The sequence below is a fragment of the Oncorhynchus kisutch genome, unplaced genomic scaffold (assembly GCF_002021735.2).
Source record: "Oncorhynchus kisutch isolate 150728-3 unplaced genomic scaffold, Okis_V2 scaffold856, whole genome shotgun sequence".
Lineage (NCBI taxonomy): Eukaryota > Metazoa > Chordata > Actinopteri > Salmoniformes > Salmonidae > Oncorhynchus > Oncorhynchus kisutch.
Window position 1 is genome coordinate 53,482 of NW_022262801.1, and position 21,292 is coordinate 74,773.

General features: G+C 42.2%; 2 protein-coding genes across 4 annotated transcripts in view; one reads left to right on the forward strand and one right to left on the reverse strand.

Moving 5' to 3' along the window:
• LOC109876188 (dynein assembly factor 5, axonemal-like) overlaps positions 1–6,387 on the reverse strand; it is a 50,588-nt gene extending 44,201 nt beyond the window's left edge. Inside the window, exons 1-2 of one of the 3 annotated variants that reach the window (XM_031816704.1) lie at positions 5,818–6,387; positions 5,099–5,283 (exon numbers count right to left, since the gene is read on the reverse strand). In XM_031816704.1, coding sequence (XP_031672564.1) covers positions 5,099–5,283; positions 5,818–6,358 — 726 coding nt within the window. In that variant the 5' untranslated portion in view covers positions 6,359–6,387. Of the gene's footprint in view, positions 1–5,098; positions 5,284–5,410; positions 5,487–5,817 lie in introns of those variants that run through there. The other 2 variants (XM_031816705.1, XM_031816706.1) reach the window with 2 other exon arrangements.
• Positions 6,388–6,916: 529 nt separating this feature from the next.
• LOC116362652 (cAMP-dependent protein kinase type I-beta regulatory subunit) overlaps positions 6,917–21,292 on the forward strand; it is a 50,325-nt gene continuing 35,949 nt past the window's right edge. Inside the window, exons 1-2 of the mRNA XM_031816703.1 lie at positions 6,917–7,224; positions 8,543–8,737. Coding sequence (XP_031672563.1) covers positions 8,561–8,737 — 177 coding nt within the window. The 5' untranslated portion in view covers positions 6,917–7,224; positions 8,543–8,560. The remainder of the gene's footprint in view (positions 7,225–8,542; positions 8,738–21,292) is intronic.

Sequence of the window (21,292 nt, forward strand, 5' to 3'; positions counted from 1 at the left end):
TTTTTCACATACATTTTATTTTTATTTTCCATCAACTCATCTTCAAAACACTCTCCTGCAACCCGCCTCACCAATGTATATTTATAAAAAAGTATTATTTACCTCAGATCTGTAATCCTCCAAGAAGCTAGCCAGAAACTCCAAGAAGCTAGCCTGAAACTAGCCAGAAGCTAATCCAGAAGCTAGTTCAGAAGCTAGTTAGCTCCTTTACTGGCAAATCGTTAGTATCCAGCTAACCACGGTTTGTGGTCATCAGCTATCCTTTAGCTCGAAAATCTAGCGCCAGTTCTGTACGGCGCAGCGCGGCTCGGAATGGAACATACCGGACCAATTTTTCTCTCCATGTCCCTGGATTTCGACTGCTCTCTGGACATTCATACCCGGATCTCACAGCTAGCTAGCTGCTATCCGTGTGACTATCGGCCTTCGTCGATTCCGGAGCAAACATCAATTATTCCGGAGCTAGCAAGCTCCGTCAATCACTCCTGAGTTCCATCAATCACACCTGGGCTGCAGTCACCTATCCGGACCCGTTTTACTGCTTTCGCGGAGCCCCACCGGGCCTTCACAACTGGACTGCCGACGTTATCTACCCGAAGGAGTTATTCGGCTGGCTCCTGAACGCCCATCTGCGGCCTGCTAACCGTTAGCTGTCTTACCGGCTGCTATCTGAATAGACAATCGGACAATTATTTTTTATATATTTTTTTTTTATTATTTTTTTATTATTATTATTATGTTTTCTTCTTGGGCCTCTATAACTATATCTATTGTTTTTATTTTTGTTGTTGTTGTGTGATTTGGATTAATCCCCTCTACCACACGGAACCCCACTAATCTACTGACGCAAGAGGTAGCTAACAACAGACCTCCATCCTATGCTAGCCTGCTACCGATGCCCTGGCTAGCTGTCTAAATCACCAACCAACCTCTCCACTCACCGGACCCTTTTGATCACTCGACTAAGCATGCCTCTCCTTAATGTCAATATGTCTTGTCCATTTCTGTTCTGGTTAGTGTTTATTGGCTTATTTCACTGTAGAGCCTCTAGTCCTGCTCACTATACCTTATCCAACCTATTAGTTCCACCACCCACACATGCAATGACATCTCCTGGTTTCAACGATGTTTCTAGAGACAATATCTCTCTCTTCATCACTCAATACCTAGGTTTACCTCCACTGTATTCACATCCTACCATACATTTGTCTGTACATTATACCTTGATGCTATTTTATCGCCCCCAGAAACCTCCTTTTACTCTATGTTCCAGACGTTCTAGACGACCAATTCTCATAGCTTTTAGCCGTACCCTTATTCTACTCCTCCTATGTTCCTCTGGCGATGTAGAGGTGAATCCAGGCCCTGCAGTGCCTAGCACCACTCCTATTCCCCAGGCGCTCTCTTTTGACGACTTCTGTAACCGTAATAGCCTTGGTTTCATGCATGTTAACATTAGAAGCCTCCTCCCTAAGTTTGTTCTATTCACTGCTTTAGCACACTCTGCCAACCCGGATGTTCTAGCTGTGTCTGAATCCTGGCTTAGGAAGACCACCAAAAATTCAGACATTTTAATTCCAAACTACAACATTTTCAGACAAGATAGAACTGCCAAAGGGGGCGGTGTTGCAATCTACTGCAAAGATAGCCTGCAGAGTTCTGTCCTACTATCCAGGTCTGTACCCAAACAATTTGAACTTCTACTTTTAAAAATCCACCTCTCTAAAAACATGTCTCTCACCGTTGCCGCCTGCTATAGACCACCCTCTGCCCCCAGCTGTGCTCTGGACACCATATGTGAACTGATTGCCCCCCATCTATCTTCAGAGTTCGTGCTGCTAGGCGACCTAAACTGGAACATGCTTAACACCCCAGCCATCCTACAATCTAAACTTGATGCCCTCAATCTCACACAAATTATCAATGAACCTACCAGGTACCTCCCCAAAACCTTAAACACGGGCACCCTCATAGATATCATCCTAACCAACTTCCCCTCTAAATACACCTCTGCTGTCTTCAACCAAGATCTCAGCGATCACTGCCTCATTGCCTGCATCCGTAATGGGTCAGCGGTCAAACGACCGCCACTCATCACTGTAAAACGCTCCCTGAAACACTTCTGCGAGCAGGCCTTTCTAATCGACCTGGCCGGGGTATCCTGGAAGGATATTGATCTCATCCCGTCAGTAGAGGATGCCTGGATATTTTTTTTAAATGCCTTCCTAACCATCCTAAATAAACATGCCCCATTCAAGAAATTTAGAACCAGGAACAGATATAGCCCTTGGTTCTCCCCAGACCTGACTGCCCTTAACCAACACAAAAACATCCTATGGCGTTCTGCATTAGCATCGAACAGCCCCCGTGATATGCAGCTGTTCAGGGAAGCTAGAAATCATTATACACAGGCAGTTAGAAAAGCCAAGGCTAGCTTTTTCAAGCAGAAATTTGCTTCCTGCAACACTAACTCCTACCCCGGACAACAGCACTGCACCCCCAACAGCAACTCGCCCAAGCCTTCCCCATTTCTCCTTCTCCCAAATCCATTCAGCTGATGTTCTGAAAGAGCTGCAAAATCTGGACCCCTACAAATCAGCCGGGCTAGACAATCTGGACCCTTTCTTTCTAAAATTATCTGCCGAAATTGTTGCCACCCCTATTACTAGCCTGTTCAACCTCTCTTTCGTGTCGTCTGAGATTCCCAAAGATTGGAAAGCAGCTGCGGTCATCCCCCTCTTCAAAGGGGGGGACACTCTTGACCCAAACTGCTACAGACCTATATCTATCCTACCGTGCCTTTCTAAGGTCTTCGAAAGCCAAGTCAACAAACAGATTACCGACCATTTCGAATCTCACCATACCTTCTCTGCTATGCAATCTGGTTTCAGAGCTGGTCATGGGTGCACCTCAGCCACGCTCAAGGTCCTAAACGATATCTTAACCGCCATCGATAAGAAACATTACTGTGCAGCCGTATTCATTGATCTGGCCAAGGCTTTCGACTCTGTCAATCACCATATCCTCATCGGCAGACTCGACAGCCTTGGTTTCTCAAATGATTGCCTCGCCTGGTTCACCAACTACTTCTCTGATAGAGTTCAGTGTGTCAAATCGGAGGGTCTGCTGTCCGGACCTCTGGCAGTCTCTATGGGGGTGCCACAGGGTTCAATTCTTGGACCGACTCTCTTCTCTGTATACATCAATGAGGTCGCTCTTGCTGCTGGTGAGTCCCTGATCCACCTCTACGCAGACGACACCATTCTGTATACTTCCGGCCCTTCTCTGGACACTGTGTTAACAACCCTCCAGGCAAGCTTCAATGCCATACAACTCTCCTTCCGTGGCCTCCAATTGCTCTTGAATGCAAGTAAAACTAAATGCATGCTCTTCAACCGATCGCTGCCTGCACCTACCCGCCTGTCCAACATCACTACTCTGGACGGCTCTGACTTAGAATACGTGGACAACTACAAATACTTAGGTGTCTGGTTAGATTGTAAACTCTCCTTCCAGACCCATATCAAACATCTCCAATCCAAAGTTAAATCTAGAATTGGCTTCCTATTTCGCAACAAAGCATCCTTCACTCATGCTGCCAAACATACCCTTGTAAAACTGACCATCCTACCAATCCTCGACTTTGGCAATGTCATTTACAAAATAGCCTCCAATACCCTACTCAACAAATTGGATGCAGTCTATCACAGTGCAATCCGTTTTATCACCAAAGCCCCATATACTACCCACCATTGCGACCTGTACGCTCTCGTTGGCTGGCCCTCGCTTCATACTCGTCGCCAAACCCACTGGCTCCATGTCATCTACAAGACACTGCTAGGTAAAGTCCCCCCTTATCTCAGCTCGCTGGTCACCATAGCATCTCCCACCTGTAGCACACGCTCCAGCAGGTATATCTCTCTAGTCACCCCCAAAACCAATTCTTTCTTTGGCCGCCTCTCCTTCCAGTTCTCTGCTGCCAATGACTGGAACGAACTACAAAAATCTCTGAAACTGGAAACACTTATCTCCCTCACTAGCTTTAAGCACCAACTGTCAGAGCAGCTCACAGATTACTGCACCTGTACATAGCCCACCTATAATTTAGCCCAAACAACTACCTCTTTCCCAACTGTATTTAATTTTAATTTATTTATTTATTTTGCTCCTTTGCACCCCATTATTTTTTTATTTCTACTTTGCACATTCTTCCATTGCAAAACTACCATTCCAGTATTTTACTTGCTATATTGTATTTACTTTGCCATCTTGGCCTTTTTTGCCTTTACCTCCCTTCTCACCTCATTTGCTCACATTGTATATAGACTTGTTTATACTGCATTATTGACTGTATGTTTGTTTTTACTCCATGTGTAACTCTGTGTCGTTTTATCTGTCGAACTGCTTTGCTTTATCTTGGCCAGGTCGCAATTGTAAATGAGAACTTGTTCTCAACTTGCCTACCTGGTTAAATAAAGGTAAAATAAATTTAAAAAAATAAATTCATAAAAAAATCCTACAATGTGATTTTCTGGATTTTTTTCTTCTCATTTTGTCTGTCATAGTTGAAGTGTACCTATGATGAAAATGGCAGGCCTCTCTCATCTTTTTAAGTGGGAGAACTTGCACAATTGGTGAATGACTAAATACTTTTTTGCCCCACTGTATATATCAAATCAAATTTATTTATATAGCCCTTCTTACATCAGCTGATAACTCAAAGTGCTGTACAGAAACCCAGCCTAAAACCCCAAACAGCAAGCAATGCAGGTGTAGAAGCTAAATATATATATATATATTTTTTTTTTTAATATATTTTTTTATTTATTAAACCCCTGCCGACCCCTCATGTGCCCCCCAGTTTGGGAACCACTGCAGTAACTGTTGGTGTAAAAGAAAAGCAGCCTTTATTAATATGTTGGATTGATTAAATTGATCAGTTTGTTTATTTTGGTAAGACAAACATTTATCCCACATTTATCTAACAAGGAAAATAAGAATCTAGATTAACTCAGTAATACCAGAATTAGTCTAATCATTAACACTAAATGTCACTAGAAGTATTTGAGAATTATCTGGCAGATTTGACAGAGCCAACCTGTGGTGAGTCCTCAAACAGCCTCTGTGCCAGGTGAGAGAGCACATCGTCCACGTTCTTCCCCGTGCCGTACTGGATGACCGCTCCAGTGGCCTCGATGGTGGACACACGCACACGGGAATGCTGATGGGAGACGGTCTGCATCAGGGGCTTGACCAGGCTCTCTGCCTGCATGTGGAAATGTTCTGGGGATAGAGAGAGAGAAGCATTTCAAACAAGATGAATGCAAGCAAGGTGACTGTCACTTCATGCCACAGTATAAATTAGGGTACGATTTCCTGAATCTTATCAATACATTCAATGGTTCAATACATTCAATGGTTATACATGTATTCAGAGAGAACATTTGTAACGGATGTGAAATGGCTAGCTAGTTAGCGGTTTTCGCGCTAAATAGCGTTTCAATCGGTGACGTCACTTGCTCTGAGACCTCTGTAGGGCATGCAAATCACAGAGAAACAAATTATTTGGTTTTTGTCCCATTGTCTTTATTTCAATTAACTTAATTAATAATTCAGATTTATTTTAAATGACAACCTGGGAGAGCTTGAGTGAGTACAAAAAAAACGTATAGCCACAAAAAACAACCACTCTGACACAGCTTGGTCAGGTGTCCATACAATGTGCAACCATGGCAACCATATAAGATAACTAGCTAACTAGTTAGCATAATGTGTGGGCTAACAAGAATACACACATTATATTCTCAACCATCTTACCTGGTACACTTTTTGCAAAATGAACAGTGCATTTGCAACTCTCCCTTTTGACGTCTGGGAAAGGGTCGACAATAGTTCTCTGCAATATCTTCATCATATCGTCGAGGTAGGGAGCTAGGTGCCTGCCACACACCTCAACTGTGAGAGTCAGAACCTCCACCATGGACAGCCTAAGTTCCTCCGCGGGCTCCAGGATCTCTTTCCCGCCGAGCCGCTGCGTCAAAACGGGCATGAGATAAGGCAACGAATCCTCCGGTTGAGGAACACACCGAATAAAATCTCCAAGCATGTGTATGGCAGTCTCTCTGCATCTTTCCATAGGATCTGACAGGCATTTCAGGAGCGACTTCAGCAGACACGTGAAAACCTCCTGCAACACGACGCTCGAAAGCCCTTTATCAATAGTTTCCCTTTTGATTGCTTCAAGCGCTCGTTTTCTTGTGGTTTTGCTGTCTTCGTTGAGACAGTTTAGATGTCGAGCAAGCGCTCTCAAAACTTCAGAAGCAGCACGTTCTTCTCCGGCCGCCATAGTTGTTGCCATTTTCACTGTTGATATGGCAACGATCAGCGTCGAGACAAACATACTTGCTTTACGATAACTCTAATTCAAACATTGAAAACTTTATTGACAACTACGCAGTTTCATGCAATGCAGTGGAAATGAATCTACATATATGGAATAAAGATTTGACATAATGTATTTTTATTACAGAGAGTCATTGATGTGTATGTTGAATAGCATGATGAAATAGATATATCTTATAATATAAATAGTATCACTTATACTATAACAATATAACAATATAATAACTGTAGTATAACAGAGTTGAAATATTGTGCTTTCATATCACATTCTTCTTTAGGTTAGGATTATGATATTTTATTAAGTCTGTCAGTAACACAACTTGGCAGAGCCCAATGATGGACTTTGTATCACAGCCTCATAACTAAGCCTTTTAACAAATGCGCAGAAAATTGTAATTTGGTGCTTTCTCTGCATGAGCAGGTCAGGGGCAGGTCAGGTCTGTCAGTGTCGTCTGTCAGATAACCTTTTCTCTGTCTGATACTGCTGAGAAAAACAAACAAACACCTGCCCTCTTCTTATGAAACTGGTGTATTGAACATGACACGATGATGTGGACATCCACATAAGGAACGCCACGGCACATCATTATTTAAACATTTTAAATGAGTGAAAGGATTGTAAGCTTGTTGCTGGCCTTTTTATTCAGTTGCTTTGCGGCTGAATAAAAAGTGACAGATTGACGTCATTGAGACAGACGCAGAGCGAGCCCCAGCGAAAGAAGCAACCGAGCAGCGGCAGAGCATCTTCTCTAGCTACAGAGTAGCCTACCTTGCAAACAACATCCGTAGCCAAGAACCTCTGAGCATCCCCGGAAAATAACGGTAAGAAACTGAACAGCACAACGAATATCTTATCTGGCAAAACCTCAACGTGTTGACGTATTTATCAGCATATGCAACTAGGCTTGAATATTGCTTTTTGTTTAGCCATGATTGTGATTTGGTTGTCATCTTATGTGAGAGACATGAAAGATAGACTCGTGCCCGGAAACACTTAAACAGGTGCTCTAGTAATGCTACTTAGGAAACATTTGATTTTCACAGAAAATTATATAATAGCTAGCTTGCCAATTTTAAATGTTAGACATTGAGGCCAATGATAAGCTAGCTGCCTTACAGTCATCTTCCATGGAAATATGGAGGTTATGGGTTTATGATAGCTAGCTAACCTTAGCCTACTTAGTTTTAGTTTTAAGCTTGCTAGCCAGCTATGTAGTAGTTAGTTTCAGAGGCTAGCTACAGTAACACATCAACCGTGATGTTTCCTTGTAATTTAAATAGCGGAAGTGAATTTGCGGAGGCTTTGTATAGTTATCTCTGTCCCTAATCTGACTGTCTTTACATATTATTCCATTACAGACTACCTTGTTGTCAGAAGATATTACATAGTTTAAAAACCACATGATTTGAGAATGCATCCTTTATTTGACAGTATTGCTGATGTGGGCTAGGCTATGTAAAGGTGGAAATAGATTGAGGTGACAATAAACAATATGCTCCTCTAGATAGTGTGACTGTAACTATGCATTACACCTGCAACAGGTACTGAAGTATGATTTGATCATGTCAAGGTATTGCTTTGATAATCTAGTAGGCTAAGTGTCTGTGGTCATCAACAACCCTTATTAATTAATAGGCCTCTGTCTGTTGTAGTTTGGAGATCCAGCCCCTATCACATTTAAAGAAAAACTGACCGAGAGACATAAAAACAACCAGGGGCTGATATTTCTCCTCATTCTGACAACCTCTCCTCTCCTCCCCTCCCCTACTCTTCTTTCTCTCACTCTCTTTTTATCTCTCTTTATATCTCTCTCCCCTTCTCTTCTCCTCTTCATCATTTCCTCTTCTTCCCTCCCCTCCACTCCTCCTCTCCTCTACTCAACTCTTCTCATCTTCTCCTCTTTTCCCCTCACCCCTCCTCCTCCTCTTTCCACCTCTCATCTCCCCCTCCCCACCCATTCCTCTTCTCTCCTCTTCTTCCTGTGTCTGCTCTCTCCTCAACCTCCCCTGCTCTTCCCTCCTCTCCTCTTTCCACCTCTCCTCTCACCACCTCCCCTCTCTTCTCCCTTCCTCTTCTCTCCTTCTCTTCTCCCTTCATCTCCTCTCTCCTCAACCACCCCTCCTCTCCCCCTCTCTGCAGATAAACCAGATAAATAACATGGCCACCTCCTCCTCCCCTAATCTGGAAGAAGACGAGAGTCTGAAGGGCTGTGAAGTGTTCGTGCAGAAGCACAACATCCAGCAGATCCTCAAAGAGTGCATTGTCAACCTGTGCATCGCCAAGCCTGAGCGTCCTATGAAATTCCTGCGGGAGCACTTTGAAAAGCTGGAGAAGGTTTGTGAATTTCCCTAAATCTCCCCTTATTTGCGACCTAAAGCTCCCTTGAAATTTGTACTGCATCTTTGTTCTTTGAAAATACATTTTTACCAACAATAATATTTGTTGTTTGTGACTATCTATTTCGTTTTTTTCGTGTATAGTGTCATTATGAATGTATGTCAGTAATGGTTTGCTTATGTGTGAATAATTTCTGTTGAATTGCACTCTGCAGAAAAGCAAGGATTTGCTATCAACGTATTGACATGTCATACACAAATGAACTGGAAGGCATTGGAATTGAGCTGAGTAGAAGCTATTATTGTTGTTTCATTTCACTGAGGTGGATTTATTTTCATTAGTCGATAGTCTTTTACATCAGAATAGATGAGAAAGGAGACTGTTATGCCCATGTTTTCTTATCCTCAGTATATTTGTAAATAAATAGCCTAGGGGTATCCTAGCTCTCAGTTTCATGATAATACTACATTTGTCTAATTGAGCTTTCAACTCTCCACACAATGGTGGGGTACATTAGCTGAGTGCCTGGGAGCATTAGGGGCACAGAGACAGGGACAGTCTGTGCTCCATCCACAGACACACAGGCTGAGAACGACCTGTTACTGTCTGGTGCCTGGACTGACAGATTACGGAATAGAACTACAGAATGGTGTGAATTTCTCAGAGGTTAGAGAAAAGAGGGGATAGAAGAGGAAATACAGGAGGGAATCTCTCTCTCTGAATGTATTATCTCTGGCTGCCACCTCCGTAGCGAGACGCCTTTATAGATCAGCCCAGATGGTGTGTATATTCAACCTCTGGAGCCATCAGCCCTTGAAAGTACAGGGTCCTGTCAACTCTTTGATAAGTCAGGATAGTTATTTATTTATTTCACACACGCCATGTTGAGGATTCAGCAATGGCTGAATTATAGGCTATGTTAAAGGGAAATGTAACAACAATTCTACTTCATATTCGTCATCTCCAGCACCACTCCCAACATCAACATATGTGAAAATGATGTGTTTCTATGTTTTGTAGTAATAAAGACAGAGGAAAATAAACCAATTAGTAAATACTTATCTCCCTCTAACTTTTTTTATTTGTATTTTTTTACATTTGCCTTTAAGGGAGCGTTTTTTTCTATAGAATAGACTATCTTTATTTTTCCTAGAGGGAACTTTGGTTGTGGTGTTGCACTGTCTCCGTTCACTACTTTTGTGTCCAGTTGGATTGACTTTATTCCCATGACTTTCTTTGTAGTAGATGTGTAGGTCTAAGTGGTATTGGATTTGGTTAGAATACCCTGAATCTCAATCAGGTGATTTCTTTATGACTGTTTTTCAACTGTTGGTATACTAAGTTTTAGCCCATTACGGAACTGTCCACAGAGAGGCCTGAGGTGTCATCTGATGTGTTTGAAAACAATGGGCTCTCAGAGAAATGAATAGACCACAGAGTTGTCTGGTAAACTGAATCCTTAACCCAATAGCCCATGGTGACTCCAGTTCTACAACAGAAGGAGTGATTGTGTGACCGGATCAGATACAGAAAGGGGATGAGGTTGGTGAGGACTGAGAAGTGAGCCTAGGGTTGGTTTTGCAGTCTAATCCCGTCAATGCAGCGTGTGTGTGTGTACGTTCGCGTCCGTAAGGGGTGATTATCCCAGTGTGAGTTTATGTGAGTCATCTGATGATACTTTACTGTGTGTTGGTTCACACACCACTATCTGATGATTCCTCTGACCCAGTTGCATTGTTAAGGCGATGCAGTGTTCAGTTCCTCAGTAGGGTCTAAACCCCTCAGACTTCTAAAATGCTCAGTAGCCTTTATATTTCCCTTCTAGTCATTTATCTGAGACGAGTCTTCCGCAGCAGCTTACAATAAACACATTGAATACATGGAACAACATGACTCAAGCACAGTAAGTAAACACATTGAATACATGGAACAACATGACTCAAGCACAGTAAGTAAACACATTGAATACATGGAACAACATGACTCAAGCACAGTAAGTAAACACATTGAATACATGGAACAACATGACTCAAGCACAGTAAGTAAACACATTGAATACATGGAACAACATGACTCAAGCACAGTAAGTAAACACATTGAATACATGGAACAACATGACTCAAGCACAGTAAGTAAACACATTGAATACATGGAACAACATGACTCAAGCACAGTAAGTAAACACATTGAATACATGGAACAACATGACTCAAGCACAGTAAGTAAATCAAATCAAATTTATTTATATAGCCCTTCGTACATCAGCTGATATCTCAAAGTGCTGTACAGAAACCCAGCCTAAAACCCCAAACAGCAAGCAATGCAGGTGGAGAAGCACAGTGGCTAGGAAAAACTCCCTAGAAAGGCCAATACCTAGGAAGAAACCTAGAGAGGAACCAGGCTATGTGGGGTGGCCAGTCCTCTTCTGGCTGTGCCGGGTGGAGATTATAACAGAACATGGTCAAGATGTTCAATGTTCATAAATGACCAGCATGGTCGAATAATAATAAGGCAGAACAGTTGAAACTAGAGCAGCAGCACAGTCAGGTGGAAGTTGAAACTGGAGCAGCAGCATGGCCAGGTAGACTGGGGACAGCAAGGAGTCATCATGTCAGGTAGTCCTGGGGCATGGTCCTAGGGCTCAGGTCAGTTGAAACTGGAACAGCAGCATGGCCAGGTGGACTGGGGACAGCAAGGAGTCATCATGTCAGGTAGTCCTGGGGCATGGTCCTAGGGCTCAGGTCCTCCGAGAGAGAGAAAGAAAGAGAGAAGGAGAGAATTAGAGAACGCACACTTAGATTCACACAGGACACCGAATAGGACAGGAGAAGTACTCCAGATATAACAAACTGACCCCAGCCCCCCGACACATAAACTACTGCAGCATAAATACTGGAGGCTGAGACAGGAGGGGTCAGGAGACACTGTGGCCCCATCCGAGGACACCCCCGGACAGGGCCAAACAGGAAGGATATAACCCCACCCACTTTGCCAAAGCACAGCCCCCACACCACTAGAGGGATATCTTCAACCACCAACTTACCATCCTGAGACAAGGCTGAGTATAGCCCACAAAGATCTTCAAAGTAAACACATTGAATACATGGAACAACATGACTCAAGCACAGTAAGTAAACACATTGAATACATGGAACAACATGACTCAAGCACAGTAAGTAAACACATTGAATACATGGAACAACATGACTCAAGCACAGTAAGTAAACACATTGAATACATGGAACAACATGACTCAAGCACAGTAAGTAAACACATTGAATACATGGAACAACATGACTCAAGCACAGTAAGTAAACACTTCTTCAATGCATGCTTTGGTTTTTACCCGAACACTACACAGCTGATTTAAATAATCAACTAATCATCTAGCTTTGATCATTTGAATCAGCTGTGTAGTGTAAGGGCAAAAAACAAAACGTGGAGCCCTTGGGATCCCGAGGACTGAGTTTGGGAAACGCTCCTTTAAAACTAGTCCTGGACTAAAAAGCATGGTCAGGCTTAATCTGTGTCCGAGAAGCCAGTCCTTAGTGTTAGTTAGTTAGTGAGTTAGTTTATAGTCACTGTGTTGGAATAGAGTGGTCGCTGGAACTCCGAGTTCAATTACACAATGGCTTTAAAAGAAGGCCTCGTTCCGGTCCGGAAATCACCATAGGTTTTTACTCCACAACGGCTGTAGCTGTAACTAATCCTGTGCATCCTCCATCCTTCTGTGTTGTGATATTATAGAGGATTACCCAGGCCAGGGAGCGTGCAGCACACAGCATGTGTCACAAGGATTGTAATCCAGTTTTTTCATTCATTTTCCAGATTATTATGGTTGGCCTACCCACAGTTCTTTATGCTGGGTTTTTATGCGTGATAATTTACAGTTCAGAGGTGTGTGTTTGTGCATGTGCCTCTGTGTGTGTGCACGGTACACGTGTGCGTATCTGCGTATATGCACGTGTGTGTGTGTGTGTGTGTACCTGTGTATGTGCACGTGTGTGGGGGATGGTGCCCCTGTCCTAGCTGCAGTGCTAGCCCCAGCAGGTTTCTGTTGTCAAGGAGACCATGGAGCATAGTGTGAAACAGAGTGTTGCTAGTCTGGTAGGGCTGAATCTAGAGGGAGACAAAATGCTGCAGAGAGAGAGAGAGTGTAAAGTTAAAATGTTAATCGGATCACTTAGGCTTTACCATGACATGTATATTGGAGATGCTGCCAAATGATATCGAATGCCTGTCCATTTTCTATCAAGTTTACATGATCTTACAGATAACCTGAGTTTTGCCTATACGACATTATCTGTCATGACCTGGCTCAGATGCTTCTTTATGAGATGGTATATGATTCTGAAGGATATTTGTCTTTGTTACATTAGGTAGTCCACAATGCTGTCCACATCCTTTAAGAACATGTAGCATACAATATGAATCCTCAATATGTCATGTTGCTGAATCTCACTTCATTTCAAACACCGCAGGCCTAATAATCAACCCCACTTCAACAGTGTTGTATCATATTACTTAGCTAGCTAGCCCTCCTGGTCTCATATAATGTAGCTAGCTAGCCCTCCTAGTCTCATATAATTTAGCTAGCTATCCCTCCTAGTCTCATATAATGTAGCTAGCTAGCCCTCCTAGTCTCATATAATTTAGCTAGCTAGCACTCCTAGTCTCATATAATTTAGCTAGCTATCCCTCCTAGTCTCATATAATTTAGCTAGCTAGCCCTCCTAGTCTCATATAATTTAGCTAGCCAGCCCTCCTAGTCTCATATAATTTAGCTAGCTATCCCTCCTAGTCTCATATAATTTAGATAGCTAGCACTCCTAGTCTCATATAATTTAGCTAGCTATCCCTCCTAGTCTCATAATTTAGCTAGCTATCCCTCCTAGTCTCATATAATTTAGCTAGCTATCCCTCCTAGTCTCATATAATTTAGCTAGCTATCCCTCCTAGTCTCATATAATTTAACTAGCTATCCCTCCTAGTCTCATATAATTTAGCTAGCTAGCACTCCTAGTCTCATAATTTAGCTAGCTATCCCTCCTAGTCTCATATAATTTAGCTAGCTAGCCCTCCTAGTCTCATATAATTTAGCTAGCTAGCCCTCCTAGTCTCATATAATTTAGCTAGCTAGCCCTCCTAGTCTCATATTACTTAGCTAGCCAGACCTCATAGTCTCATATTACTTAGCTAGCCAGCCCTCCTAGTCTCATATTACTTAGCTAGCCAGCCCTCCTAGTCTCATATAATTTAGCTAGCTATCCCTCCTAGTCTCATATTACTTAGCTAGCTATCCCTCCTAGTCTCATATTACTTAGCTAGCTAGCCCTCCTAGTCTCATATAATTTAGCTAGCTATCCCTCCTAGTCTCATATTACTTAGCTAGCTATCCCTCCTAGTCTCATATTACTTAGCTAGCTAGCCCTCCTAGTCTCATATTACTTAGCTAGCCAGCCCCCCTAGTCTCTTTGTTTTGACAGTATATTGTGCAGTGCAGTGTCTGAGGGTTGACTTCCCCTGGCAGGCTCCCCATGGGGTCTCTATTCTCAGTGTGGAGGAGAGAGGAGGATAGACTGACTGTGTTGCCTACTGCAGTCTGAAACCTGGAGAGGAGGAGGGAGGAGGATAGTCTGACTGTGTTGTCTACTGCATACTGAAACCTGGAGAGGAGGAGGGAGGAGGATAGACTGACTGTATTGCCTACTGCAGACTGAAACCTGGAGAGGGACTCCCTGCTGCAGCTTGGAGACAGCAGACCATGATCAGTCACACTGTTTATACATAGACAGTAGAGCCACTGGGACCGTGAATAACGCTTCTGATTGAACAAATGTCTCCAACCATGTTGTGAAGTCTGATTGTTGTGTGTGAGGGAAATTAAGCAGCCTTTCCAATATTTCAGTGCATTATTGGTTAGACTGCTGAATTTCATCAGAAAACAATAAAAATAACTTACACTAAAGACACAACCTGTCTGGCTGTAACTACTATATATGAAGTGACGTTGTGTGTGTGTGTGTGTGTGTGTGTATATCGGGGGTGACACTATACTCAATACTTGATTCTCTATTCATGTAGGGATGTGATGATGATGATGATGAATGTGTTTTGGATGTTCCTGTTGGTTAAGATGCTCTTCCTGAAACACATTCACTTTTGGGTCAGTGTTTTTAGGTTTAAATCTAGCTCTGAGGTGTTCTGCTGTGAGGTGAATGAATCTGGAGTCTAGAACTTGTTTTCCCTCTTTTCTCTCCTCTCTTTGTATGTGCTGTGATTCTAGATATTTTGGTTATTTTCTGTTTATTAAACAACTATTTGACTGACCTCGGTTCAGTTATTTTTATTCCATTTAGTTATTTTTTTCTTCTTCTGTGAGCTCAATGTGCACATTGAACCGTTTCTCTAGAAGTAAATCAGATCCAGCCTGAACTGTGTGATGTAGAAGGGAGTCGTAGTTTCCAACAGGCCAATATTCCACATAGTTTAGCGCATAAAATGTGGTAATTAACTACAATGACAATAATCCATTGCGCATCTACTTGTCCGGTCTGTGTTTGTTTTATGCCCGCTACGGAAGAGACGGGAAAATGCACGATCGTGAAGTGATAAAGAGAGCATCTGTTGCTTTGCAAGGTATCTCTACCTGAAAATACATGAGCTAAGTGATTGATAGTTGGTATTCAGCAGTCATAAAGTATACCTTATTTACTTTAAAGAACTACTAAAATAGCGATTTTTGTCAGACAGCATAGGCAGCAGTTGTAGAGATGAGGACTTGTAATGAAATAATAAAGTCATCAAATAAAACCAATGCAATATACACAACAACTGAAATATTTTAGTAATGTGAATGTCACGTCTGTGCCCGCTTCTCCCCTCCGGCGTACGACGTCGCCAGAGTCCTAACCACCGGTCCTGGGATTCATCATTATGTACACCTGGCACTCATTATTACGCGCACCTGTGAATCATTATGATTCACATTATGATTCACACCTGGACTCCATTACCTTCATCATTTCCTGCCCTTTATATGTCACTCTCCCATGTTCACTCACCAGTTGGTATTGTTCCTGTGTTTTGGCATTCTGCTTTATGTTAGTGTCGGTTTGTTGTTTTATTAAACCGTTTCACCTCCCGACTCACCATTACATCATTACAGTGAATAACTGATGGTTTATACGTGATAAGCAGCAATGGGCAGTAACTACCATCATGGGACTTAATTGGTTTATTCTGTTACAGCATTCAACCCAACTAATCAAAACCGAAAACCGACCTAAAAAACCACGAATCACTCAGCACTATAGGACTCCCTTCTCGCTTTCTCTCTCTCAAACACACACAGACAGTCACTCATTCACTTACTCTCTCCGTGTTTGGGAGAGAATGTTCTGTGCCCTACACATGAGCTGTTGACAGATGATCTAGCCTCTGACAGACTGTCTCTCTCTGCACTCAGAGGAGAAGAGTTGAAATGAAAGGAGTGGCTTTTAAATCATTGTCATCACCATCCCTCTTCTCTATTTCTCACCTCTCACTTCTATGCATCTCTCTGCCTCTCTTTCTCTTGATTTGTCAGGCTCTCCTTCATCAGTAGTTGATGACGTGGGTTCTGTTCTAGTCTGTATGGGTGTTATTCAACTTTTCTACCCTGTCACCCATCTGAGGGGGTAACCTAGGCAACCAGAGAACAGATAGCCTCCAACTCTGTATTTAATAGTCACGGAACCCAAGTAGTGATGCACCGATATGACATTTTTGGCCCATACCGATATTTTTTTAATCCTAATCTGACAATTATATGCATATTCTGGGCCTGAGAAATAGGCAGTTTCATTTGAGTACGTTTTTCATCCAAACATCAAAATACTGCCCCCTACACTCAACAGGTTAAACACGCAAAGACCCAAGCGGCGTTCCATAGTATGTATGTTGTGAAGCTAATAGCAGTGACGCTATTACTATGTAACTCCGGTAGGGCAACATCTGAAAAATAACGCACTTGGTAATGTGTACCGGTGCTCAACCAGTCGGCGAAAGCCAACATCATGCACGGCAGAGAACGGTTGATTGTCAAGGGCAATGAATTCCATTATCTTGGCTTTAATGGATTTCGACTTTGATTTGTCTCGCTGAAATGTTCTTACTCTTTCAAATGACTGCTTGACTTGTTGACTGCTTGTTCCACACGGCAGACATTGTGTGCTAACTTAGGAATGCTGTGTTGCACGTGTAGGGCCAGATTTTACATGACGTCATTACGTACCTTCGTTATATAGGTATGCGCGTCAGCTTTGACATCTGTTTTGCACATCGGCGTTAAACTAGACATCGGCCGATACCGATGTGGGCATTTTTAGCTAATATCGGCCGATTTCGATATGTTCACCGATATATCGTGCATCCCTAAATAGAAGAGCCTTTCTTCCAAACTTCTTTCAAAAAATCTTCAAGCTCTGTCAAGTTGGTTGTTGATCATTGCTAAACAGACATTTTCAAGTCTTGCCATATATTTTCAACTCGATTTAAGTCAACACTGTAACTAGGCCACTCAGGAACATTCAATATCAGCTTGGTAAGCAACTCCAGTGTAGATTTAGCCTTGTGTTTTAGGTAATTGTCCTGCTGAAAGGTGAATTTGTTTTCCAGTGTCTGGTGGAAAGCATGACTGAACTCAAGTTTTTCTCTAGGATTTTGCATGTGATTCGCTACATTCCGTTTATTTGTATCCCCCCCAAAAAACCATAGTCCTTGCTGATGACAAGCATACCCATAACACGATGCAGCCACCACCATGTTTGAAAATATGAAGAGTTGTACTCAGTGATGTGTTGTGTTGAATTGGCCCAAAAGATAACACTTTGTATTCTGGACAAAAGTTCATTTCAAAGAGAGTGCATGTTTTGGAATGTGTTTTATTCTGTACAGGCTTCTTTCTTTTCACTCTGTCATTTATGTTCGTATTGTGGAGTAACGACAATGTTGTTGATCCAGCCTCCGTTATCTCCTATCACAGCCATTCAACTCTGTAACTGTTTTAAAATCACCATTGGCCTCATGGTGAAATCCCTGAAAACATAATTACGCTTTGGCATTATGGGGTATTTCTGTGTAGACCAGTGACACAAAATAAACATGTAATCCATTTTAAATGTAGGCTGGAACACAACAAAATGTGGAAAAAGTCAAGGGGTGTGAATACTTTCTGAAGTGACTGTATGGGTCCTCTGTTTCCCTTTACAATGACCACAAGCTGCACAGGGCTGATTAGAACAGAGTGGACAAGACCAGGCACTAAATCAGACAGTGGTAAAGACCAGCATCTATGATGATGTTCTTTTCTACACAGAATATACAAAATCATTGGCTGATAATCTTCTGAACTTCCCAATACCTTTCTGATGCATTTCAGTCACTTCAAACCGTACTTCCTTCAGATGTAAATACTGTCAGTAGTACTGCCAGACTGATGTGTAATAGACTGTCATAGCTCCAATTAAGAAAGTTAACATTGGCTGTTGATTACATATGGATATCAGAATGTGGTCGCGGGCCAACACGTTGTTGAACCCCTGGGCTAATGTGATGTCTGTGTGTCTGTTTCCTTGGCAGAAGTTACAGTAGGAGGGCTTTGTGTGAAATAACAGTTTAGGGCCATTCATTCTCTTTCATCCATTCATGCTTTTTAATGATGTTCTTTGATGGTCTGTGCAGCAGCCCCAGTTCCAGCTCCAGCCCTAGCCCTAGCCAAGAAGCATCCCCAATATTATTAATGACCCATGTGTAGGGCCACGGCTGCATCCCAAGTGGTACACTATTTACCATGTAGTGCACTACTTTTGACTACTTTTGACTATGGGCCCTGGTCAAAAGTAGTGCACTACATGGTAAATAGGCTGACATTTGAGACGCTGACCAGTTATTGCCTATAACTAGGAAAAACACAGCTATAACTCCATTGAGAGGAAGTCGAGGAGCCCGTCCCAAATGGCATCCTATTTCACCTCAGGAGACTGAAAATATTTGGCATGGGTCCTCAGATCCTCAAAAGTTCTACAGCTGCACCAACCAACTGGTTGCATCACCGTGTCAGAGGAAGTCCCTAGAAATTGCCAAAGATTCTAGCCACCTCAGTCATAGACTGTTCTCTCTGCTACCGCACGGAAAGTAGTACTGGAGCGCCAAGTCTAGGTCCAAAAGGCTTCTTAACAGCTAACCAAATGGCTACCTGGACTATTTGCATTGACCCCCATTTTTTCTTTATACTGCTGCTACTCGCTGTTTATTATCTATTATCTATGCATAGTAACTTTACCCCTACCTCCATGTACATATTACCTCAATTACCTCAACTAACCTATTATCTATTATCTATGCATAGTAACTTTACCCCTACCTCCATGTACATATTACCTCAATTACCTCAACTAACCTATTATCTATTATCTATGCATAGTAACTTTACCCCTACCTCCATGTACATATTACCTCAATTACCTCAACTAACCTATTATCTATTATCTATGCATAGTAACTTTACCCCTACCTCCATGTACATATTACCTCAACTAACCTATTATCTATTATCTATGCATAGTAACTTTACCCCTACCTCCATGTACATATTACCTCAATTACCTCAACTAACCTATTATCTATTATCTATGCATAGTAACTTTACCCCTACCTCCATGTACATATTACCTCAATTACCTCAACTAACCTATTATCTATTATATATTATCTATGCATAGTAACTTTACCCCTACCTCCATGTACATATTACCTCAATTACCTCAACTAACCTATTATATATTATCTATGCATAGTAACTTTACCCCTACCTCCATGTACATATTACCTCAATTACCTCAACTAACCTATTATCTATTACAGTGCCTTGCGAAAGTATTCGGCCCCCTTGAACTTTGCGACCTTTTGCCACATTTCAGGCTTCAAACATAAAGATATAAAACTGTATTTTTTTGTGAAGAATCAACAACAAGTGGGACACAATCATGAAGTGAAACGACATTTATTGGATATTTCAAACTATTTTAACAAATCAAAAACTGAAAAATTGGGCGTGCAAAATTATTCAGCCCCCTTAAGTTAATACTTTGTAGCGCCACCTTTTGCTGCGATTACAGCTGTAAGTCGCTTGGGGTATGTCTCTATCAGTTTTGCACATCGAGAGACTGACATTTTTTCCCATTCCTCCTTGCAAAACAGCTCGAGCTCAGTGAGGTTGGATGGAGAGCATTTGTGAACAGCAGTTTTCAGTTCTTTCCACAGATTCTCGATTGGATTCAGGTCTGGACTTTGACTTGGCCATTCTAACACCTGGATATGTTTATTTTTGAACCATTCCATTGTAGATTTTGCTTTATGTTTTGGATCATTGTCTTGTTGGAAGACAAATCTCCGTCCCAAGTCTCAGGTCTTTTGCAGACTCCATCAGGTTTTCTTCCAGAATGGTCCTGTATTTGGCTCCATCCATCTTCCCATCAATTTTAACCATCTTCCCTGTACCTGCTGAAGAAAAGCAGGCCCAAACCATGATGCTGCCACCACCATGTTTGACAGTGGGGATGGTGTGTTCAGGGTGATGAGCTGTGTTGCTTTTACGCCAAACATAACGTTTTGCATTGTTGCCAAAAAGTTCAATTTTGGTTTCATCTGACCAGAGCACCTTCTTCCACATGTTTGGTGTGTCTCTCAGGTGGCTTGTGGCAAACTTTAAACGACACTTTTTATGGATATCTTTAAGAAATGGCTTTCTTCTTGCCACTCTTCCATAAAGGCCAGATTGTGCAATATACGACTGATTGTTGTCCTATGGACAGAGTCTCCCACCTCAGCTGTAGATCTCTGCAGTTCATCCAGAGTGATCATGGGCCTCTTGGCTGCATCTCTGATCAGTCTTCTCCTTGTATGAGCTGAAAGTTTAGAGGGACGGCCAGGTCTTGGTAGATTTGCAGTGGTCTGATACTCCTTCCATTTCAATATTATCGCTTTCACAGTGCTCCTTGGGATGTTTAAAGCTTGGGAAATCTTTTTGTATCCAAATCCGGCTTTAAACTTCTTCACAACAGTATCTCGGACCTGCCTGGTGTGTTCCTTGTTCTTCATGATGCTCTCTGCGCTTTTAACGAACCTCTGAGACTATCACAGTGCAGGTGCATTTATACGGAGACTTGATTACACACAGGTGGATTGTATTTATCATCATTAGTCATTTAGGTCAACATTGGATCATTCAGAGATCCTCACTGAACTTCTGGAGAGAGTTTGCTGCACTGAAAGTAAAGGGGCTGAATAATTTTGCACGCCCAATTTTTCAGTTTTTGGTTTGTTAAAAAAGTTTGAAATATCCAATAAATGTCGTTCCACTTCATGATTGTGTCCCACTTGTTGTTGATTCTTCACAAAAAAATACAGTTTTATATCTTTATGTTTGAAGCCTGAAATGTGGCAAAAGGTCGCAAAGTTCAAGGGGGCCGAATACTTTCGCAAGGCACTGTATCTATGCATAGTAACTTT